Source organism: Molossus molossus, unplaced genomic scaffold (assembly GCF_014108415.1).
Source record: "Molossus molossus isolate mMolMol1 unplaced genomic scaffold, mMolMol1.p scaffold_m16_p_22, whole genome shotgun sequence".
In the NCBI taxonomy this organism is placed as follows: domain Eukaryota; kingdom Metazoa; phylum Chordata; class Mammalia; order Chiroptera; family Molossidae; genus Molossus; species Molossus molossus.
In genome coordinates this window covers 32935089-32960439 of record NW_023425358.1, presented here as the reverse complement: position 1 = coordinate 32960439, position 25351 = coordinate 32935089, and the positions used below count along the sequence as shown (strand labels likewise).

The window sequence follows — 25351 nt, the reverse complement described above, 5'->3', positions numbered from 1 at the left end:
CATGAGCATACAATTTTACTTATTATTTTGCGAATCCTTGTCCATAACACTTTGTTTCATCTCACAGACACATTATCTTCTAGTCACTTTGTGTTATATTTCTACTTACATATTTTCAGCCTTGACTACACATTATTCCATAGTCTGTTCGAATACAAGCACCTTGGCCAGAACATATGTAGAAAGTCTTCTTCTGTCTCCATTTATAGAAGAGAATAAGTGCAGACTACCATGAAAATGAAAGATTTGGTCTTCACTCACCTATGGCTCTGGCTAAAGTTGCGGAAACATTCACTGGCATTGCCCAGACAGAATACAGGTATCATCAATAGTAGAGGTATTAGACTGGGAGGAAAAAAAAATCACCCTAATATTCAGACTGTTTCATGCCCTTTTCCATTTGCAAAATAGTCTCCTATTCTTCTCCCATTTCCATCATCCCACCACTCTCCCCTAATATATACACATTTAATTTCTCTAAGAAAACTCCCTCAAAAACCTTAAGTATACCTTCTTTTTAATTCCTGGGGAATTAAAGTGAGGAATGCTTTTTATATTTAGGATAATAAACCCTAAAAGAGTTTCATAGAGAGTCTCTGGGAGTTGTGTGGTCAGATAACAATCCAAGTGGGTCAAAATGGAAGGAAAAATTTACCAAAGAGCTCTGTTCTTGCTCAGTCTGTTTCACTTTCCATGGTGACCAGAAATACTTTATTCTCATAAGCTCCTTCCTGGGAGCTTTTCCAAAGTATACCTTTAAATAACCAATTGTTATCTATAGAAAAAGAACCAGGGGTAAAAATTACAAAAATCTAAAACCAACTCTGTAGTAAACACTTAAATGAGACCCAGACCCTTTTTGGGCTTAATAATTTTAAGAGTCTCATCTAATGTTATGAAGGTAGATGAGATCTTAAAAGCCAACTATCACAACTTTTTATAATATGGAATTAGGAGTCCAAAGACTTAAAGGAAAATATTTGAAGGTCACATGGAGATGATGGCAGAATTGAGGCTAAAACCCAAATCTGTACTTCAAACTGTTTGCTTCTCCTATCTGAGAAAATGGAATCAAAGGTCACATATTTGTTGCTTCCTATTCAGTAAGGTTTCATGAGGACCGAGGCATGACAGACTCAGTAGAAATAAAGGACATTGTTCTCCTATTTGTTCCCACCCAGATCCCAGAATAATGAGAGTCCACACCTTGCTAGTAAAGAAAGGAAAAATCTTACCTTGACAAGATGATGGCTATCTGACCAACTCTACAAGTATTATCTATAACCTATGAAAAGAATAAATGTGAGCAATGTCTTAGGATACTGCCAATCACATTATAATAACTACCAAGTCATCATTTACCACTTGACAGAACAAAAATTCCCAAGAGCCAGCTTGCTTCATTCAGTTAAGCAATATTTGCTATAAAATTCAATGAAATTGTTCCTTAGCATTAGAGATAAGATAATTTTATCTGTATTACTATATTAAAAAATGTACAAGTCACAAATAGAGCCTGCAGGAAGTATCTTAACATAAGATTTGCATACGAGAATAAATTCTCTTAAAAAGAAAGGCAAATGTAAAATCACACAATGTTCCATCTTCTAATAACAGTTCAATCCTCTTCTCTTTTATATCCAGGGAGCTGTGGGTTTTTCGCTCCTTATGGGTGGAGTAAAAGTTTGTATATAAGATGACCAGCAGAAAGCATAATGGGCTAGGGTTAGTATAATAAGGGCAAGGTCAAATAAACCCTTTGGATTATAAGCTCTTCAAGACCTATTAGATTCTAAAAGAGAACATTTCAAAAATCTCCAGTTATGTTAGATACTGTAAAACAAACTACAAAAGAATGGTCCCTACCCACTAGGAATTTGTGGTGAAAGATTTTGAACCAAGACTTAAAGAGATAACAGAATAGAAAACAAGTTTTTGTTTGTTTGTTTGTTTTCTATTTTAAGGTAGAGACCATATAGAATGGCATTGTTAGGGATCAATAAACTTTAAGTGAGCAATTAATCAATAATCAGAGATGGTAACTGACTTGCCTTAAGAACTCTGAATCAAGAATAAGCCCAGCTATCCTGGCTGGTTTGGCTCAGCGGTTAGAGTGTTGGCCCGTGGACCAAAGAATACAGGGTTCAATTCCGGCCAAGGGCATATACCTCAGTTGCAATTCATCCTCAGCCCCAGTTGGGGTCATGTGGGAGGCAACCAGATGATATGTCTCTCTCACATCAATGTTTCTCTCTCTCTCTTTGTCTACCTCCATCTTTCCCTCCTGCTCTATCTGAAGATAAACAGAAAAATATCCTCTGGTGAGAATTAAAAGAAAAGAAAAAAAAAGAATAAGCCCAGGTGGTGTGGCTCAGTGAATTGAGCATCCTCCTATGAACTGAGAGGTCCTGGTTCGATTCCCAGTCAGGGCGCATGCCTGGGTTTCAGGTTTAATTCCCAATAAGGGGCATGCAGGAGGCAGCCAATTGATGTTTCTCCTTCACATTGATGTTTCTCTCTCTCTCTAAAAAACCAATAAAAATATATTTTTTAGAAAAAGAATGGCAAATGATTTCAAGTTGGATAGACAGTGTTGACTTTAGGTAAAATGAGAAATAAGTAAAATTAGTCTGGTGACCTCTTCTATCCATGCCCTTTCTTCTCTTTTTATTCTGTCCTCTATCAGGTGGCTATCCTGTGTTTAATTCTTGTTCTTACTTGAATGTCAAAGAATCTCTGATAAAAAGCTTACGGATAAAAGTTTAGGGCAGAAGTCTTGCTAGGGTATTTAAAAGAGAACTCCAAATTGGAAAACAAACAAACAAAAAAAACCCCCAAAACAATAAAACTTCAAGGCTCCTGGAAAAAAGCTATAATGACAGAATAATGGGCAGTGGGGTTAAACTTGTTGGCTAGTTTATCTTGGTATTAGTGTTGTAGCATGTGTTACAGCATGTGCATTTGTATGACTATAAAGCAGTAGAATACCATATATGAGTTAATCTATGTCTCTCCTTCCTTCTTCCCTTCCTCCCTTCCTTCCCTTCCCTTCCCTTCCCTTCCTTCCCTTCCCTTCCTTCCCTTCCCTTCCCTTCCTTCCCTTCCCTTCCTTCCCTTCCCTTCCCTTCCTTCCCTTCCCTTCCCTTCCCTTCCCTTCCCTTCCTTCCCTCCCTTCCCTTCCCTTCCCTTCCCTTCCTTCCCTTCCCTTCCCTTCCCTTCCCTTCCCTTCCCTCTCTCTCTTTCTCTTAAATCCTCATTGGAGAATATTTTTCTACTGACTTTTAGAGAAAGTGGAAGGGAGGGAAAGGAGGGTGGTAAAGAGAGAGAGAGAGAGAGAGCGAGCGAGAGAGAGAGAAACATCCATGTGAGAGAGACACATCAATTGGTTGCCTCCTGCATGTGCCCTGACTGGGGCTGGGGATCGAACCTGCAACCCAGGCATGTGCCCTTGACCAGAATCAAACCCATGACCCTTCAGTGCACAGGTTGATGCTCTAACCACTAAGAAGCACCAACCAGGGCTCTCCCTCCCTTTCCTTCAAAAATTAATTTGTTCTACCCTATGTTGTCCTCATCCTTGGCTTCTGCCCTCATGGTAGCAGCTTCTTTAGGGAATGGCTCTGTGGAAGAATAACCTATCCCAAATTTCAGTCAGTCTCTTAGCCTGTGAGTAAGTGAAGGAATAAAAACTTGAAATACTACCCCTATAAGACTATTGAACTGTTTAGACATTCATCTGCCTGAAGGGAGGGAAATGAGTTTCGTTGTAGCACCTTCCAGGTCTAGGATCCTAGAATTAAGTAGACAAACATGTAAAAAGAATACATAGCCATAGGCATGGGTCATTTCTAAATCACAGGAAGCTGAGAAATTATACAAATTTAAAATACAGAAGGGTGCTCTGATGGGTTTGGCTCAGCAGTTAGAGCATTGGCCTGCAGACCAGAGAGTCCCAGGTTCAGTTCCCTTGGTTGCAATTTGTCCCCTGGTTGAGGTCGTGTGGGTGGCAACCACTCGATGGGTCTCTCTCATGTCGATGTTTCTCTCTCTCCCTCCCACTCTGTCTGAAGATAAATGCAAAAAAAAGTCCTTGGGTGAGGATAAAATATATATATATATATACACACACACACACACACACACACACACACACACACACACAAATATATATATATATATATATATAGAGAGAGAGAGAGAGAGAGAAGTATAATTATAAATGTTGAATCCCCAGAGGTAAACAAGAGAAAAGGGTGCCAGAATATAGTCCTGTGCTACCGAATACAATGTAGAATTAAGAGTAAATAAAATTTAAAATTCAGTTCCACAATCACATCAGCCTTATTTATTTATTTATTTATATTTATTACAGATGTTTCTCCTTTTCCCCCTCTAGATTCCGGATTCCCTCCTCCCCATCCCACCCCCCTAGCATTGGTGTCTATGTCCATTGGTTATGCATACATGCATATAAGTTCTTTGGTTCATCTCATCCATCCTCCACACCACCCTACTCTGAGGTTTGTCAGTCTGAACCGTACTCTGTCTCTGGCTCCATTTCATTCATCTTGTTCATTATATTCCACAAAAAAGTGAGATCATGTGGTATTTATCTTTCTCTAATTGGCTTATTTCACTTAGCATAATACTTTCGAGGTCCTTCCATGTTGTCTTGAAGGATAAGAGATCGTTCTTTCTTACAGCTGCATAGTACTCCATTGTATATATATATGGACACAGCTTTATAATCCACTAATCTATTGATGGACACTTGGACTGTTTCCAGATCTTAGCTATTGTAAATAGTGCTGCTATGAACATAGGGGTACATATATTCTTTCTGATTGGTGTTCCAGGCTTCTTAGGGTATATTCCTAGAAGTGAAATCACTGGGTCAAATGGCAACTCAATTTTTAATTTTAAATCCTCAATTTTTTTTTAATCCTCACCTGAGGACATTTTTCCATTTTTTTATTCAGATAGAGCAGGAGGGAGAGAGGAAGAGAGAGAGAGAAACATCGACGTGAAAGAAACATATCGAGTGGCTGCCACCCGCACAATCAACCAGGGCCAGGGACAAACTGCAGCCAAGGTACATGCCCTTAGCAGGAACCGAACCCGGGTCTCTTTGGACCGCAGGCTGATGCTCTAACCGCTGAGCCAAACCAGCCAGGGCTCAATTTATAATTTTTTGAGGAAAGACCATAGTGTTTTCCATAGTGGCTGCACCAGTCTGCACTCCCACCAGCAGTGTACTAGAGTCCCCTTTTCTCCACACCCTTGCCAGCGCTTGTTGTTTGATGATTTGTTGATGGCAGCCATTCTGGCAGGTGTGAGGTGATACCTCATAATTGTTTAATTTGCATCTCTCTATCAGTAATGTTGAGCATTTCTTTACATGTCTCTTGGCCATTTCTATGTCCTGTTTGGAGGTGTCACTTTAGTTCCTCTGCCCATTTTTTAATTGGGTTCTTTGTCTTCCTTTTGTTGAGTTGTATGAGCACTCTATATATTTTGGAAATTAACCCCTTATCTGATGTATCATTGGCAATTATGCTCCCCCAAATAGTGGGTTGTCTTTCCATTTTGCTGTGCAGCTTTTTAGTTTGATGTAGTCCCACGGGTTTATTTTTTCCTTTGTTTCTCTTGCCTTAGGTGTTGTATCAGTGAAAATTCTGCTGCTTGTGATGTCTCAAATTTTGTTGCCTACATATTCTTCTAGGATTTTTATGGATTCACGAGTCACATTTAAGTCTTTTATCCATTTTGAGTTTATTCTTATGTACGGTGTAAGTTGATGGTCTAGTTTCATTTTTTTTTTTTTTTCATTTAGCTGTCCAATTTTCCCAACAGCATTTATTAAAGAGGCTGTCTTTAATCCATTGTATGCTCTTGCCACCTTTATCAAATATTAATTGAGCATAATGACTTGGGTCAATTTCTGGGTTCTCTGTTCTATTCCATTGATCTATATGCCTGTTCTTGTGCCAGTACCAGGCTGTTTTTTGTTTGTTTTTGGGTACGTGTCCCTAGTGGAACCAAACCTGAGACTGTCTGGCCTGCAGGCCGATGCTCCAACTGCTGAGCCAAACCGGCCAGGGCCAGGCTGTTTTGGTAACAGTAGCTTGGTACTATAACATGATATCCCGTACTGTGATCCCACGTACTTTGTCCTTCTTTTTCAAGATTGCGGTGGCTATTTGGGGTCTTTTTTGGTTGCATATAAAGTTTTGGAATATTCGTTCTAGTTCTGAGAAATATAGCATTGGTATTTTGATGGGGATTGCATTAAACCTATAGATTGCTTTGGGTAGTATGAACATTTTAATGATGCTAATTCTTCCAATCTATGAACAAAGTATGTGCTTCCATTTTTTTATATCTTCCTCTATTCCTTTTTTCAATGTCCTTTAGTTTTCTTCCAATAGGTCCTTTACTTGTTTGGTTAAGTTTATTCCTAGGTATCTTATTTTTGCCACAATGGTAAATGGGATTGGTTTATTAGTCTCTATTTCTGTGAGTTCATCATCAGTGTATAAGAATGCTGTAGATTTCTTGATGTTAATTTTGTATCCTGCTACTTTGCCAAATTCATTTATTAAGTCTAGTTGATTTTTTACAAAGTCTTTAGGGTTTTCTATGTATAATATCATATCATCTGCGAATAGTGACAGTTTCACTTCCTCCTTTCCAATCTGGATCTCTTTCATTTTTTTCTTCATGTCTGAGTGCTGTGGCTAAGACTTTCAGTACTATGTTAAATAAGAGTGGTGAAAGTGGGCATCACTGTCTTGTTCCTGTTCTTAAGAGAAATGCTTTTAGTTTTTGCCCATTGAGTATGATGTTGCCCTGGCCGGTTTGGCTCAGCGGTTAGAGCGTTGGCCTGCGGTACAGAGAGACCCGGGTTCGGTTCCCGCTAAGGGCATGTACCTCGGTTGCAGTTTGTCCCCGGCCCTGGTTGGTTGTGCGGGTGGCAGCCACTCGATGTGTCCCTTCACATCGATGTTTCTCTCTCTCTCTCTCTCTCTTCCTCTCTCTCCCTCCCGCTCTATCTGAACAAAAAAAAAAAAAATGAGTATGATGTTGGCTGTAGGTCTTTCATATATGTCCTTTATTATGTCAAGATATGATCCCTCTATTTCCAAATTGCTGAGCGTTTTTTATTAGAAATGGGTGCTGGATTTTGTCAAATGCTTTTTCAGCATCTATGATCATATGGTTTTTATCTTTCATTTTGTTTATGTAAGATATCATATTTATTGATATATATCCCTGGGATGAATCCCACTTGGTCACAGTGAATAATTTTTTTAATGTATTGTTGATCCAATTTGCTAGTATTTTGTTCAGGATTTTGGCATCTATGCTCATCAGGGATATTGGCCTGTAGTTTTCTTTCTTTGTAGTGTCTTTTTCTAGTTTTGGAATTCAAATTATGCTGGCCTCATAAAATGAGCTTGGAAGTCTTCCTTCTTCTTGAATTTTTAGGAATAGTTTGAGGAGTACGGGTGTTAGTTCTTCTTTGAATGTTTGGTAAAACCCCATGAAGCTGTCCGGACCTGGGCTTTTATTTGCTGGAAGAGTCTTAATTACATCTTCAATTTCCTTAGTTGTCATGGGTCTGTTCAAGTTTTCTATCTCTTCCTGGACCATTTATGGGAGAGTATGCATTTCTAGAAATTTGTTCATTTTGCTTAGATTGTCTTATTTGATGCCATATAATTGTTCATAGTATTTATTAATGATCCTTTGTATTTCTGTGGTGTCAGTTTTTACTTCTCCTCTTTCATTTCTGATTTTGTGTATTTGGGTTCTCTCTCTTTGTTTCTTGGTGAGTCTAGCTAAGGGTCCTTCAATCTTATTTATCTTTTCAAAAAACAAGGTCTTTATTTCATTGATCCTTTAAATTGTTTTTTTTTTGTGTGTGTGTTTGTTTTTTTTTTGTCTCTATGTCGTTTATTTCTGCTCTGATCTTTACTATTTCCTTCCTTCTACTTGCTCTGGGGTTTTCTTTTTGTTTGCTTTCTAGTTCTTTAAGTTGTGAGGTTACATAGTCAATTAGAAATTTTTCTTGTTTCTTGAGGTAGGCCTGTAGTGTTATGAACTTCCCTCTCAGAACTGCTTTTGCTGCATCCCATAGATTGTTGTATGTTCATTTTCATTGGTTTCCAGGAAATTTTTAATTTCTTCCTTGATCTCCTTGGTAACCCATTCATTGTTTAATAACATGCTATTTAGCCTCTATGTGTTCAAATGTCTTTGCATGTTCTTGTTGCAATTTCTAGTTTCAAGCCATTGTGATCTGAGAAGATGCTTGATATGATTTCAATCTTCTTGAACTTGTAGAGACTTAGTTTGCGTCCTAACATGTGGTCTATCTTTGAGAATGTCCCATGTGCACTTGAGAAGAATGTGAATTCTGCAGTTTTGGGGTGTAATTCTCTGTAGATATCTATTACATCCATTTGGTCTACTGCTTAATTTAGAGTCTCTGTTTCCTTGCTAATTTTTTGTCTAGAGGATCTATCCAGTGATGTCAGCAGGGTGTTGAAGTCGCTTGCTATAATTGTATTGCTATCGATTTCCCCTTTGAAGTCTTTCAGAAGATTTTTAATATATTTTGGTGCTCCTATATTGGGTACATATATGTTTATCAAGGTTATATCTTCCTGTTGGATAGATCCTTTCAATATTATGTAGTGGCTTTCTTTGTTTCTAGTGATGGCCTTCATTTTGAAATCTAATTTATCAGATATGAGTATTGCTACCCCAACTTTTTTTCCTTCTGTTTGCTTGGAAGATTTTTTTCCACCCCTTTACTTTCAACCTATGTGAGTCTTTTGTTGTGAGGTGGGTCTCTTTTAAACAACATGTATATGAGTCATGCTTTCTTATCCAATCAGCTACTCTGTGTGTTTTGATCTGAGTGTTCAGTTCATGTACATTTAAGATGATTATTGATATGTACTTATTTATTGCCATTTTTGTCTAGTGTGGTTATATTTATCTTCCTATTTCTTCTACCAATTACCGCTGTCCTTTGAACATTTCCTGCAGTGCTGGTTTGGTACTTATATATTCTCTTAGCCCATTTTTTTTGGTCTAGGAAGCTATTTATTTCACCTTCTATGTTGAATGATAGCCTTGCTGGATAGAGCAGTCTTGGATTCAGATCCTTGTTTTTCATGACCTTGATTATTTCATGCCATTCCCTTCTAGCCTGTAGTGTTTCTGTTGAGAAGTCAGCTGAGAGCCTTATGGGTGTTCCTTTGTAGGTAACCTGTTGCTTATCTCTTGTTGCCTTAAGGATTCTCTTGTTGCCTTTAGGATTCCTTGTCTTTAATTTTTGGCATTTTGATTACTATGTGTCTTGGTGTGGGCCTGTTTGGGTTCTTCTTACTTGGGGCTCTCTGTGCTTCTTGAACTTGAATGCCTTCTTCCTTCATCAAATTAGGGAAGTTTTCTGTCACTGTTTCTTCAAATATATTCTCCAACCCTTGCTCATTTTCTTCTTCTTCTGGAACCCCTATGATGCAGATGTTATTATGCTTCCAGTTGTCCCACAGTCTCTTAAACTGTCTTCCCGCTTTTTTATTGTTGTTGTTATTGTTGTTGTTCTGTATCTCCTTTTTTATATTTATTAATTTGTTTTTGTTACAGATGTTTCTCATTTTCCCCTCACTGACACCCTCCTCCCCTTCCCCTCTACCCCATCCCCAGTTTTTTTGTCTATGTTCATTGATCATGCATACATGCACGTTAAGTTCTGTGGTTTATCTCTTTCCCTCCAATCCCCCTTCCTCTGAGGCTTGTCAGTCTGTAGTCTGTACCCCATCTCTATGTCTCTGGGTTAATTTTGTTCATCAGCTTGTTTAGTTCATTATATTCCACAAATAAGTGAAATCATGTGATATTTGTCTTTCTCTTGGCTTGTTTTGGTTAGAATAATACTCTCCAGGTCTATCCATGTTGTTTCAAAGGATAAGAGATCTTTCTTTCTTACAGCTGCACAGTATTCCATTGTGTACATGTACCACAGCTTTTTTATCCACTCAATTTACTAATGGACACTTGGGTTGTTTCCAGATGTTAGCTATTGTAAATAGTGCTGCTATGAACACAGAGGTACATATATTCTTTCTGATTAGTGTTTCAGGTTTCTTAGGTTATATTCCTAAAAGTGAGATCACTGAGTAAAATGGCAGTTCAATTTTTAACTTTCTGAGGTAACGCCATGGTTTTCCACAGTGGCTGTGCCCAGTTTGCATTCCCATCAGCAGTGCACTAGAGTCCCCTTTTCTCCACATCCTTGACACTTGTTGTTTGATGATTTGTTGATGGCATCCATTCTGACAGGTGTGAGGTGATAACTCATAGTTGTTTTAATTTGCATCTGTCTGATGATTAGTGACATTGAGCATTTCTTCATATGTCTCTTAGTCATGTATCCCATTTGGAGAGGTGTCTCTTTAGGTCCTCTGCCCATTTTTTAATTGGGTTCTTTGTCTTCCTTTTGTTGAGTTGTATGAGCACTCTATATATTTTGGAAATTAACCCCTTATCTGATGCATCATTGAGGATTATGGTCTCCCATATAGTGGAATCCCTTTCCATTTTGATGGTTGTTTCTTTTGCTGTGCAGAAGTTTTTTATTTTGATGCAGTCCCATGTGTTCATTTTTTCCTTTGTTTCTCTTGCCTTAGGTGTTGTATCGGTGAAAATTCTGCTGCATATGATGTCTGAGATTTTTTTGCCTGCATTTTCTTCTAGAATTTTTATGGATTCACGAGTTACATTTAAGTCTTTTGTCCATCTTGAGTTTATTCTTGTATGGTGTAAGTTGGTGGTTTAGCTTCATTTTTTTTTTTTGCAAGTAGCTGTCCAATTTTCCCAACACCATTTATTGAAGAGACTGTCTTGACTCCACTCTATGCTCTTGTCTTCTTGTTTTTTAATTGTTTTTTTTTTCCTTTTTGTTTCTGATTGGTTCATTTTTTTCTAACCTGTCTTCTAATTCACTGATCTGGTCCTCAGCTTGCTCTACTCTGCTGGTTATTCCTTCCAATATGTTCTTTATTTCTGCTATGTCATTCTTCATTTCCACTTGGTTGGTTTACAATGTTTCTATATCTTTTTTTTTTTTTTTTTGGTACATGCCCATAGCGGAAACTGAACCCAGGACTCTCTGGTCCACAGGCTGATGCTCCAACTGCCGAGCCAAACCAGCCAATGTTTCTATATCTTTACTCATGCTGTTGAGCTCTTTACTCATGCTGTTGTGCTTCCTCATTATCATGGCTCTGAACTCTACCTCTGATAACTTGCTTAACTGCATTTCATTTATCTCATCTTCAGTAGAGTTCTCTAGTTCTTTCATTTAGGATTTGTTTCTTTGTTTCAACATTTTGGCTATCTCAGTGGGTTTTGGAGCATGCCAAATTTTTTCTGTGGGTGTTGGTGTTCTGCTGTTTGTGGCTTCCTCTACTGGGTTTGGATGAATGTGGGAGGGCCCACATTAAACGCCACTGTCAAGTTTTATTTTTCTGGGTAGATTTCCATGCCCAGGAAAGGTTCAGTTATTTTCTAGCTTTTTGCCTGGAGGCTATTAGTCTCAATTACTCGATAAACCTTGGGTTGTAGCCCCCCTCAGTTGAATGAAAAACTCCCTCAGGTGTTCAGAGTAAAAGGATTTCCAGAGGGTGGGGCAGATGCTGGCTGTTAATTTGCATTTCTCTGGCTCAGCTGGGTGGGGTTAAATTTTTGTGAGAGGGGCTGCTCCTTCTCCCCAGAGCTCCAGGAAGGAGCAAGATGGCCACTGTCCTGTGAAGCCACGACTCAGCAAAAACTCTGAGCGCCCTCCAAATCCTGGTCCACACAGAGTTCCAGTCCAGTCTGCCCTCTCTCTGCTGGAGCCCAAGGTGAGTGGCTGTAGCTAATTTAATGCTGTGTCCTGGCCCTCTGTGCTGTGGAACCGGCTTGGGATTTTAACTCCAAGAGAGCTGCTCACAGCTACAATGCTGCTGTCCATGGGCTTCCAGCCTTCCCTCTCACGCCTCCACAGTAACTACCAGGCTAGATTCAGTGTCCTTTTTTCCTGTCCCTGGTTATATGGTCCTCTCCAACTGCCTTTCTGTTGCTTTCTCATGACGATTTGTCTTATTTTAGTTGTAATTCCAGTTTGGTCCTGGGAGGTGGTCTGTGTAGCTTCCATTCACTCTGCTGCCATTTTGGAATCTTCACATCAGCCACATTTAAAGTGCTCAATAGCTGCATATGGCTAGTGGCTACTGAACTGGACAACACATAAAATATTAGCTTACTACAAAAATTTCTATTGATTGCTTGTACAGACCACAATATCTTGTCCAGGATGCAGCATGAGGGTTCTCTCCAGGTTATTTTTTCCCCCAATGATTTCCCTATTGCTTTTTCTCCTTATGGCAAAATAGAAAAAAAGTTTTAAAAGCATTCTATGCCTCTGCCCTCTCCAGCAGTGTGTATCTAGAACAAGGCTAGGAAAGCAATTCTCTTAAGAAAAGAGTATCTTTTGAAGTCAATCAGATTAGGATTTAAGAGTATCATAGCATTTTAGATCTGAAAGAGACATTAAAGATCACAAAGACCAACATATCATTTTATGATGGAAAACAGAGACTCATGAAAGGGAGATGATGTGCCCAAGGTCACAGAGGAGATCAATAACAGAACTGGGTCTAAAAGACATCTCCTGATTCACCTTCAAATACTCTTTTCATGATGCTATAGTACCATTTATTCATTCAAGAAATATTTATTAAGTTTCATCATGTGCATGACAGGGTACCACTTTCACTTATCCTAGAACTGATCTGTAGGCTCTAGAGAAAGGTATATTGGGAGGATTTCCAGATTTATTTACACCACAGTGCCCTTAAGAAAAAAATCCCCTTCAGCCCAAGCCAGTGAAGCTCAGTTAGTTGGGCATCATCCAGTACACCAAAAGGTCACAAGTTCAATTCCCAGTCAGAACACCTGCTGTGTTGTGGGCTCAATCGTTGGTAGGGGGCATGCAGGAGGCAGCTGATTGATGTTACACTCTTACACTGATGTTTCTCTTTCCCTCTCCATCTCCCTCTCTCTCTAAAAATCAATTTTATATATACATAAATCCCCTTCAAAAATACACAACAATGGATTCTGCAGAAATAAGAAGACTGGAATATTTAGTAAAATATGTATAGTAATATTAAAACATATGAAGACATTTAAATAAATGAAAATTGTAACATAAAAATGTCTTTTGCCATAATCACTGAGTGATATACCGAAAGAGTCAGAAATAAGAAACAAAGTGTACTATACAATGGAATACTATTCAGCAACAAAAAGAAATTATACAATGCTATAATGGATAACTTCAAAAGCACTATGCTAAGTGAAATAAATTGCACAAGAAATTATATATTATATGACTCCATCTATATAAAATGTCCAGAAAAGGAAAATCTATAGCAACAGAAAGTAGATTAGTGGTTACCTAGTGAAAAGGTAGAGAAAGGGATTAACAGTAAATAAGCATGAAAGATTTTCTTGGGGGGCGAGGGGAGAAAACATTCTGAAACTGTTTTATAATGATGATGACTGTACAACCTGATAAGTTCTTTCTTTCTTTCTTTCTCTTTCTTTCTTTCTTTCTTTCTTTCTTTCTTTCTTTCTTTCTTTTCTTTCTTTCTTTCTTTCTATCTTCTATCTATCTATCTATCTATCTATCTTTATTGTTGAATGTATTACAGATGTTCCTCATTTTTCCCCCATTGATCTCCTCCTACCCACTCCTGCCCTCCTCCTGCCTTTTCCCACACTGTTGTCTGTGTCCATTGGTTATGCATATATGCATATAAGTTCTTTGGTTTATTTCTTCCCACCCCCCAAACCCCTTCCCTTTGAGGTTTGTCAGACTAGCAACCAATTTGTTCTTTTTAATCCCTTAACCTTTTTCACCCATTCCCCCAACCCCCCTTTCATCTGGCAACTAACAACATGTTCTCTGTATCTATGAGAATGTTTCTGTTCTGCCTGTTCATTCCGTTTGTAGATTCCATGATCGATAGCTATGTGTTCATTGCCATTTTGTTTGTTCATATATTTTATCTTTTTCTTCAAAAAGACCCTTCATCATTTCACATAATAACGGTTTGGTGGTGATGAATTCCTTTAGCTTTTTCTTGTCTGGGAAACTCTTTATATGGCCATCGATTCTAAATGACAGCTTTGCAGGATAAAGTAACCTTGGTTGTAGGTTCTTCTTTTCATCATTGTGAATATTTCTTGCAACTCCCTTCAGGCCTGCAAAGTTTCTTGTGAGAAATCAGCTGACAGTCTTATGGGAACTCCCTTGTAGGTAACTAACTGCTTTTCTCTTGCTGCTTTTAAGATTCTCTCTTTGTCTTGAACCTTTTGCATTTTGATGATGATGTGTCTTGGTTTGGGCCTCTTGGGGTTCATCTTGTTTGGGACTCTTTGTGCTTCCTGGACTTGTATGTCTGTTTCCTTCACCAAGTTAGGGACGTTTTCTGCCATTATTGTTTCAAATAGGTTTTCGATTTCTTGTTCTTTCTCTTCTCCTTCTGGCACGCCCAAGATGCGAAGTTGGCACACTTGAAGTTGTCCCAGAGGCTCCTTACACTATCCTCATTTTTTTTGGATTCTTTTTTTGTTTTGCTGTTCTGATTGGGTGTTTTTTGCTTCCTTATATTCCAAATCGATGGTTTGCTTCTTGGCTTTACCTACTCTACTATTGAATCTGTGTATATTATTCTTTATTTCAGTTAGTGCCTCCTTCACTTCTGACTGGTCCTTTTTTATGCTCTTGAGGCCCTCACTAAGTTCATTGAGCATCTTTATAAGCAGTATTTTGAACTCAGCATCTGTTAGGTTGCTTATCTCCATTTCGCTTCGTTCTTTTCCTGGAGATTTTTTTCTGTTCTTTCATTTGGAACCTGTTTCTTTGTCTCCTCATTTTGGCTTCCTCCCTGTGTTTATTTCTATGTATTACTTAACGGGAGGTATGGGGCTAGCTGAGACCAGATGCTGCTTGTTTGAAAGAATTTAGGACAACCTGAAGCAGGATCCAAGACAGGCCAATCCTATGGTTAAGCAACTGGCAACAGCTTGGGTGGGCCTGAAAGCTGGGTGGGGCAGGGCCTCAGGGAATCACCAGGGCGGGGCAACCAGTGTGAGCCAGGTTGCTGGAGTCTCAGATATGGCAGCTGTCTGCTGCCCCAGGGAAGGTCTCACCAAGGGAACAAAGGCCTCTGACAGCATGTTTGTCCTGGATAAAGCCTCCTCTCCAGCCCTCGCTCCAATGCCAAACAGCTCAGTTCTCCCCTGTATGTCTCTGGCGCCCCTTGAGCTGCCTCCCCTCCAAGCTAAGAGGGAGTCAATCTGATAAGTCCATGCACGGGCCCTTTAAGAGGAGCTGCCTGGGGTTCCAGCCGCCTCAGCCTCCCTGAGCCTCAGTTCCTGCTGGTTTTTCCAGCCAGAAGTTATGGGGACTTCTCCTCCTGGCACTGGAACCCTGAGCGGGGCACCTGGTGTGGGACGGGGACCACTTCAACCTCAGGGAGGACCTTCCCAGCCAAGGTATCCTCCTGATTTTTATCCATGTGGGACCAGCCCGTCTGCCTCCGCCCCTCCTACCAGTCTTGATGTGGCTGCTTCTTTAATTCCGTAGTTGTAGGACTTCCATTCAGCTTGATTTCAAGCAGTTTAGAGTGATGGTTGTTCTGTAGTTTAGTTGATGTGGTTGTGGTTGTGGTTGTGGTTGTGGGAGGACACGATACTGTGTTTAACTACGCTGCCATCTTGACCGGAAGTTGATAAGTTTACTTTAAAAACCACTGAACTGTATACTTAAAATAGGTGAATTATATGATATATAAAATACGCATGTACACACACAAAGAATTCAGATGTACTGACTTAGTATTCTCTTTTCTTGCATAATTATAATGCTAGACAGTGCTCAAAACTCTGAACCAAAGAAGGAAAAACAACTGCTCCCTGGGGTAATGTTTTCTAATTACTAAACATTAATTCTTCTGCCCTCCTGCAAACCAGTATCTGTTACCCACACAGACTGAAGAAATATAACACAGCAGAACACTTTCCTTTTCTAATACCCAGTTTACCAGACAGCATTTTCCCTGACTCTTCACCAAGGTCTTTTTCTTTTTTTTTTTTAAGAGTTGTAACACCTTTATTTCAGAATGACTGCAGGATCTAATTTCGTAGGTAAACATCTAATTTATAGCTCCACTCACAACACTACTGAATCAAAAACACTTCATCCTTCACAAGAACTTGGACTGAGAAATGTTCATTTGAATTTTAGTCTACTTAAGTTTCACATTATGGAACTGTACACATAAAAATACTAATACAATTGGGGGAGACAACCAATTAAAAGTCGAGAGAAACCACTTGTAGTGACCTCTCCCTTATTGTGAGGTCACAGGTCTGACGATGGCAGATGAGAATAAAGAAGTAAGAAGAAGGTAGTGACATCACTGAAATAATGTCACCAAGTCAACACAGTGACGTTCATTCAACTGCAAGGTCTTTTTCTTTAGCAACGATAGATTGGCATAGAGCCAAGAAAGATTATTTCTCTTACTGAATAGAACCAGGCAGGAATGGCAGTACTGTACATAATGTTTCTTCTAAACAAATCTTTTTTTCCCTTTGGTAGTATGAGATAAGTGGAAATCATGTCAGCAGAATAGAAACTTAGTGAGAACATGGTTTTTCTTTTACTGACCTCCATGAATTCACCTAGCCAGTGCTGAGTGCTTACACTGTTTATCAAGGATATATGGGTTTGTTTTAGCATACTATTCTTAACTATTAACTCTGAATAAAACTTACCAGGGAAAATGTGCTCTGTCCACTCTGGGTGTGTTTCATCCTTAGCTCTTTGTACAGATACCAGATGTAATTGACGGTGTAGAAAAATGAGGAAATGTAGCATATCTAGGTAAAAATTAAAATGACCCATCATAACTGTCCAACTCTGACTTTCTTCTATTTATTCCATTATTTTCTACATAGGAATCCTATATACTGTTCTATTAGTAACTTACCATCTAGCTTCCATACCATATAAAAACATGGGAAATCTACCCAGGCCTACTTAAAACACGTCCCAGTTTCCTTATTTTATCCTTTTGACTATTCAGAGAAACAACAATATTATCCAACTCCTCTCACCTAACTGTTCCACTTTTATGAACAAATAGGTCCAGAGGCATGGAACCAAATGACAGATTTCAGAGGGGAGGGGTATGGAGGAAACGGAGATTAACCGAAGAACATATATGCAAATATGCATAGCCCATGGACACAAATAATAGTGTGAGGAAGGCCTGGGGTGAAGCGGGGGCTGGATGGATGTGGGCAAAGTAGGGGAAAATGGGGGACATCTGTAATACTGACAATTAAAAGAAAAGGTATCCATCTTTTTCTATTTTATTTTTTAATTAAAAATTCCATAAGAATTTCAACTTTTTATTACATTTATTGGGGTGACATTGATTAATAAGATTATATAGGTTTCAAGAGGACATCTCTATGATACACGATCCGTATACTGCATTGTGTACCCACCACCCAAAGTCAGGTCATCTTTTGTCACCACATATTTGACCCATTTTACCATTTACTACCCCCAGCCCCCTTCCCTCTGGTAATCACCATACTGTTGTCTGTGTCTATGAGTTTTTGTTTGCTTGTTCTTCTTTGTTCATTTGTTGCTTTCAGTTTTAAATGGGCAGAAGACCTGAAGAGACACTTCTTGCAAGGAGACATTCAAATGGCCAACAGATATATGAAAAGATACTCAACTTCACTAGTTATTAGGGAACTGCAAATCAAAACTACAACGAGATACCACCTCACACCTGTTATTTTATCAACAAGATAAGTAATAACAAGTGTTGGAGAGGTTGTGGAGAAAAAGAAACCTTCATTCACTGCTGGTGGGAAAAGAACTAGTACAATCACTATGGAAAACAGTAGGAGGTTCCTCAAAAAAATTAAGAACAGAGTTACCACATGACCCAGTAACCCCTCTTCTAGGTATCTTACCCGAAAAATTTTAGAACATTTATTCACAAAGACACATGCACCCCTATGTTCAATGCAGCAATAGTCACAGTGGCCAAGACATAGAAGGATTTCCAGTTCTAATAATGATAGCCTAAGCTATTTAAACCAACTTTTCCATTCAAAAGAACTAAATATGCTAGATGCTATTTATTGGTGCTTTCTTTCTGTTTATCACTGGGTTTTAGTAATTAGCTTATGATGTGCCTCGGTGTGTTTTCTGCTTGTTTCTTTTTTTGACTTATAATAAAATGTAATTGTTTTTATTTTTACTTTTAAATTTATTTTAGTTTTTCAACTATAGTTGATATTCAATATTATATTAGTATCAGATGTACAGCACAGTGGTTTTCTGCATGCTTCTTATGCTTTGTTTTGTTAAGCTTCTTGTATATGATGGTGTATATTTTCATCAAATTTGAAGAAATTTTGGTTATTATTTCTTCAAACATTTTTTGTTTTGTTGACTTTCTATGCTCTTTAGTTGAAAGCATCAAAGAACTGACAAGACAGCAAGAAACCAGTAAGACAAAATCCAAGGGAAGAAATTTCTACTTCCGTCTTAGATGAAATAACAATAGATTTGCTCTTCAGCCTTAAAAACTAAAACTTGGCCCTGGCTGGTTTGGCTCAGCGGTTGGAGCGTCGGCCTGCGGTCCGGAGAGACCCGGGTTCGGTTCCCGCTAAGGGCGCGTACCTCGGTTGCGGTTTGTCCCCGGCCCTGGTCGGTTGTGCAGGTGGCAGCCACTCGATGTGTTCCTTTCACATCGATGTTTCTCTCTCTCTCTCTGTTCCTCTCTCTTCCTCCCACTCTACCTGAACAAAAAATGGAAAAATGCCCTTGGGTGAGGATACAAAAAAAAAAAAACAATTACAAAAACTAAAACTTGGACAAAATATACAAAAATATCCAGTTTCCAAGCATTGGAAAACAATTAGTGTAGAAAAGCCTCAAAAAATAAAAACAAATTGAGCCCATCAAGTGCCCTAGCCAACTAGCTAAAAAAGTGAATGCTGTGAAAGAGAATCCAAACAGAGACAGGCTGCCCTGGCAAGTTGGGAAGACAGTTCAAAGTTTGGGGAGGCCAAGGCAGCTAAACTTTGTGAAGCAGATTATCAGAGAAGAGGGAGCCACAAAGAAATATAGTGCTCTGAAGATTTGCAGAGGTAACCCTCAAGTCTTTAAGTATTGATCTATGCATGTGGAAGAGAAAACCAGAAAAATCAGAAAAAGAACCACCAGAAAGAAGTAGATAGAACAATCTCCATGGAATCCCCAAAGAACAGTGTGTTCCCATTGGCTAGAGTGGGAAAACTTCCTAATACATATGCAGGAATGACAGTTCTGTCAAACAGCAATTTCAACTGGTGTGCTACAAGAATTTTCAAAACATGCAATACCTAACTATTTAGTCAGAGGCACTAACCGGTTTCCCTTAGATTGTCAAATAAAAAAATGACAACAGCCAACACAATAGTTGTTGGATGTGAATGCTCTGTCTTAAACCATAAACATATAATTATTATTAATAGAGTTGCATATTATTGGTCATATCACATAATAAAGTTGCATCCAACTGGTTAATTCTTGGTACCAGATATGCTTATATACAAGTATAGGCACTTGATATTTTTAAAATGTCACTTTGGAGCAAAGAGGGTAGATAATTACTATTATTTTTTTTTGTAAATCGATAAAAATTATACCTATTTTTGTCATATCAGGAAAAAAATATATTTTTTGGTGTGCCACAAAATTTTAGTAGTTAATGTGTGCCATGAGATGAAAGTTTGAAAATCACTGCTGTAGAATAATAAGAGTATTGCCTCACTAATGGGACCAAGTTAGTTGTATATGAAAGACTGTCTTAATCAACGCTTAAAAGCAAGGCTTTGAAAAATAAGCAATCAAACAGATTGAGTTAACTACACCCAAAACAAAACCCTCACATTAAAATACACACACACACACACACATACATATATATAGAGAGAAATATAGCCCTGGCCAGTTTGGCTCAGCGGTTGAGCGTCGACCTGCAGACCAGAGAATCCTGGGTTTGGTTCCCGCTAGGGACACATACCACTAAAACAAAAAAACAAAGCACACTAAAAAAGAAATCTAATACCCAAAAATGTAAAATCTACAATGTCTGGCATCTAATAAAACATTACATCATGCAAAAAAACCCTAGAAAAATATGACCCATAACCAAGAGAAAAATTGTTTTTTTTAATCCTCACCTGGGGATATTTTTCTATTTATCTTCAGATAGAGTGGGAGGGAGGGAGGGAGAAACAATCAATAAAAGAGACATATTGTGCCTCCTGCACGACCCTGACCAGGGCTGGAACAAACTGCAACCAAGGTACGTGCCTGTGACGGGAATCGACTCCATGACTCATTGGTCCGCGGGCCGATGCTATAACTGCTGAGCCAATCCGATCAGGGCTTTTTTTTTTTTTTTTAAAGCCTTTTATTAAAAATAAATAAAAATATTTCCCATTGGAAGCTATTATTTTATTTTATTTTATTACATATATATCTCCCGTTCCCATGTGTCAGAGGAAAGATGTCTTTGCCCAAGAGAAAAATTAATCAGTAGAAATGAAATCAGAGATTATAAAAATTGGTAGGGAGACTTCAGGTCAAGATGGCAGCATAGGTAAACGCAGTATTGCGTCTTCCCACAACCACAAAAAATTGCAGCTGAACTACAGAACAACCATCACTCAAAACTGCTTGAAATCAAGCTGAATGGAAGTTCTACAACTATGGAATTAAGGAAGCAGCCACATCAAGACTGGTAGGAGGGGCGGAGGCAGACGGGCTGGTCCCACATGGATAAAAATCAGGAGGATACCTTGGCTGGGAAGGTCCTCCCTGAGGTTGAAGTGGTCCCCGTCCCACACCAGGTGCCCCGCTCAGGGTTCCAGTGCCAGGAGGAGAAGTCCCCATAACTTCTGGCTGGAAAAACCAGCAGGAACTGAGGCTCAGGGAGGCTGAGGCGGCTGGAACCCCAGGCAGCTCCTCTTAAAGGGCCCGCGCATGGACTTATCAGACTGACTCCCTCTTAGCTTGGAGGGGAGGCAGCTCAAGGGGCGCCAGAGACATACAGGGGAGAACTGAGCTGTTTGGCATTGGAGCGAGGGCTGGAGAGGAGGCTTTATCCAGGACAAACATGCTGTCAGAGGCCTTTGTTCCCTTGGTGAGACCTTCCCTGGGGCAGCAGACAGCTGCCATATCTGAGACTCCAGCAACCTGGCTCACACTGGTTGCCCCGCCCTGGTGATTCCCTGAGGCCCTGCCCCACCCAGCTTTCAGGCCCACCCAAGCTGTTGCCAGTTGCTTAACCATAGGATTGGCCTGTCTTGGATCCTGCTTCAGGTTGTCCTAAATTCTTTCAAACAAGCAGCATCTGGTCTCAGCTAGCCCCATACCTCCCGTTAAGTAATACATAGAAATAAACACAGGGAGGTAGCCAAAATGAGGAGACAAAGAAACTGGTTCCAAATGAAAAAACAGAAAAAATCTCCAGGAAAAGAACGAAGCGAAATGGAGATAAGCAACCTAACAGATGCTGAGTTCAAAATACTGCTTATAAAGATGCTCAATGAACTTAGTGAGGGCCTCAAGAGCATAAAAAAGGACCAGTCAGAAGTGAAGGAGGCACTAACTGAAATAAAGAATAATTTACACAGATTCAATAGTAGAGTAGGTAAAGCCAAGAAGCAAACCATCGATTTGGAATATAAGGAAGCAAAAAACACCCAATCAGAACAGCAAAACAAAAAAGAATCCAAAAAAAATGAGGATAGTGTAAGGAGCCTCTGGGACAACTTCAAGTGTGCCAACTTCGCATCTTGGGCGTGCCAGAAGGAGAAGAGAAAGAACAAGAAATCGAAAACCTATTTGAAACAATAATGGCAGAAAACGTCCCTAACTTGGTGAAGGAAACAGACATACAAGTCCAGGAAGCACAAAGAGTCCCAAACAAGATGAACCCCAAGAGGCCCAAACCAAGACACATCATCATCAAAATGCAAAAGGTTCAAGACAAAGAGAGAATCTTAAAAGCAGCAAGAGAAAAGCAGTTAGTTACCTACAAGGGAGTTCCCATAAGACTGTCAGCTGATTTCTCACAAGAAACCTTGCAGGCCAGAAGGGAGTTGCAAGAAATATTCACAATGATGAAAAGAAGAACCTACAACCAAGGTTACTTTATCCTGCAAAGCTGTCATTTAGAATCGATGGCCATATAAAGAGTTTCCCAGACAAGAAAAAGCTAAAGGAATTCATCACCACCAAACCGTTATTATGTGAAATGATGAAGGGTCTTTTTGAAGAAAAAGATAAAATATATGAACAAACAAAATGGCAATGAACAACCAATGCACACAGTTAACAGTGGGGGAAAAAACAGGAGGAGGGCGGGAGTGAGTAGGAGGGGGTCATTGGGGGAAAAATGAGGAACATCTGTAATACATTCAACAATAAAAATAAAAAATAAAATAAATAAAAATTGGTAGGCAAAGATATTAAAGGAACTATTACAAATATACTCCATATGTCCAAGAAGGTAGAGGAAAGCATGAGCATGACAGGTAGAGAAATGGAAGATATAAAAAAGACCCAAATAAAAATTGTAAAAATAAAAAATATAATATATAAATAAAAATATATGAAAAATGAGTAACTGCAAAAGATTGGTAAACTTGAAGACATAAAAATAGAAACAAAAGCAGCTTGATTGTTTTAGGTGTGGAATCGACATCAAGAGATTTCCGAAGCATAATTTTTGGTACGTGGGCAGCTGGTGATCACTGGTCCTGGCGCCCACCAAGAAAAGAGAGAGAGAGAGAGAGAAAGAGAGAGAGAGAGGATGGATCTAAAATGAAACACTTAGAGAAAAAGGACTTTTAAAAATGGACAAACCAAAACTACAGAACAATCATCCTTCAGAACTGCCTGAAATCGAGCTGAATGGAAGTCCCACAACTATGAAATTAAAGAAGCAGCCATACAGACTACTAGGAGGGGCGGAGGCCTGTACAGGCTGGTCCCATACCCATGTGTGGTGGATAAAAATCAAGAGGCCTACCTTGGCTATGATATTCCTTCTTCGTGAGGAGTGAGGGGTCCCCATCTCACACCAGGCACCTAGCTTAGGGTTCCAGTGCCAGGAAGAGAAGTCCCCATAACTTCTGGCTGAAGTGGCTGGAGCCCCAGGCCATTCCTTTTAAAGGGCCCGCACAGACTTCCTAGGACTCATACCCTCTAGGCTCCAGTGCAGAGGGGAGGCAGCTTGAAAGGCACCAAAGACATAGTGGAAAGAACTGAATTTTTTGGCACTGGGGCAAGGGCTGAAGAGGCAGCTTTCTCGCAGACAGACGTGCTGGCAGAGGCCTTTGTTCCTTTGGTGAGCCCTTCCCCCAAGAGGCTGGGAGACGGCCACCATATCTGGGACTCCAACAACCTGGCTCACACTGTTTTCCCCACCCTGGTGATTCCTTGAGGCCCTGCCCCATCCAACTTTCAGACCCACCCAAGCTGTTCCCAGTGACTTTACCACAGAATTGGCCTGTTTTGGCTCCTGCTTCAGATTTTCCTAAATTCTCTCAAACCAGCAGCACCTGGCACAGCAAGCCACATACCTCTTGCTAAGTGGCCCCAGACCTGTCACTAGAAGCGGCCAGATTTGGTTCACAACTTGGCTTTGCCTGGACACCTCCAAGCCAAGCAAAAGAAGCAGCCATCAGCATATCGCTTTGTAGGTTATGCCCGGTGACCCTGGGTAGAACACAGGCAGTGGCTGACCTTGCCCCAGAGCCAGCACACGCAGTGGACAGCTTCAGACCATGTCAAAGCACCACCACCCAATCACCTCCACAAGTGACACTCTCAAGGGATGGACTCAGTGGGTACCAGAGCCCTGCTGAAGTAAGTCTTGCTCTGTGTGGTGGGCCCCTGCATAGGTGATCATCCAAGGTAGTCAGAAGTTGGTGGTTAGTGGGCACAGCCAGTCCTTGCAGCTGATCAGCCTCCCATTGATGTGCCAACAGCAATCAAGATTCAAAATTACAACAGAAGGGTGTAAAGTCCACATGAGAGGTGCACCTCGAGGGCCCAGCTGGGTGACCGGGGAGGCTGTACCATTGGATCCTACGGGACACCTACTGCTCACCCTAGGAAGCCTAGGAGACATAGTGTTATAATGTGTCAGCAAGAAAATCATAGATGCACAGACAAATTGTAAAGGAGCACTTTATTATCGTCGGCAGACTGCAGAGGGCATAGTGTCCCCTCTGATCAGCAGCCCCAATTCTTCTTGCTCATCTGATTTTAAAGACAGAAGCCTCAAAACGCTGCTTATAAGGAGGCTCAATAAACTTCATGAGAATTTCAAGGAACTTAGTGAGGACCTCAAGAGCATAATAAAGGACCAGTCAGAAATAAAGGATGCACTAACTGAAATAAAAAATAGTTTACAGGGAATCAATAGTAGAGTAGGTAAAGCCAAGAAGCAAACCATTGATTTGGAATATTAGGAAGCAAAAAATATCCAATAAGAACACCAAAAAGAAAAAAGAATACAAAAAAATTAGGATAGTATAAGGAGCATCTGGAACAACTTCAAGTATACCAACATTCGCATCATGAGAGTGCCAGAAGAAGAGAAAGCAAAAAATTGAAAACCTATTTGAAAAGATAATGACAGAAAACTTCCCTAAGTTGGTGAAGGAAACAGAAATACAAGTCCAGGAAGCACAGAGAGTTCCAAACAAGATGAACCCAAATAAGTCCACACCAAGACACATCATGATCAAAATGCAAGAGGTTAAAGACAAAGAGAAATCTTTTTTTTTTATTAATTTATTTTTATTACAGATGTTTCTCCTTTTCCCCCATTGACACCCTCCTCCCCATCCCCCTACCCATCCCATCCCCAGCTTTGTTGTTCATGTCCATCGGTTATGCGTACATGCATATAACTTCTGTGATTTATCTCTTTCCTCGCCCCGCCCCCCCACATTCCCTCTTCTGAGGGTTGTCAGTCTGTACCCTACTTCCATGTCTCTGGGTCTACCCTGTTCCTCTAACTGCTATGTTTATTATATTCCATAAATAAGTGAGATCATGTGATATTTGTCTTTCTCTGCTTGGCTTGTTTTGCTTAGGATAATACTCTCCAGGTCCCTCCATGTCATC

The 25351-nt window shown here is 39.8% G+C and overlaps 1 protein-coding gene and 1 pseudogene across 2 annotated transcripts in view; one reads left to right on the top strand and one right to left on the bottom strand.

The window, feature by feature from the left end:
* Positions 1 to 25351, bottom strand: part of TMEM116 (transmembrane protein 116) — an 88807-nt gene that overhangs the window by 4604 nt on the left and 58852 nt on the right. For both annotated transcript variants that reach the window (XM_036277071.1, XM_036277070.1), the window contains 3 exons: positions 16906 to 17010; positions 1236 to 1285; positions 262 to 345 (listed from right to left, as the gene is read on the bottom strand). In XM_036277071.1, coding sequence (XP_036132964.1) covers positions 262 to 345; positions 1236 to 1285; positions 16906 to 16944 — 173 coding nt within the window. In that variant the 5' untranslated portion in view covers positions 16945 to 17010. The remainder of the gene's footprint in view (positions 1 to 261; positions 346 to 1235; positions 1286 to 16905; positions 17011 to 25351) is intronic.
* On the top strand, positions 22828 to 22982 carry LOC118640473 (annotated as a pseudogene).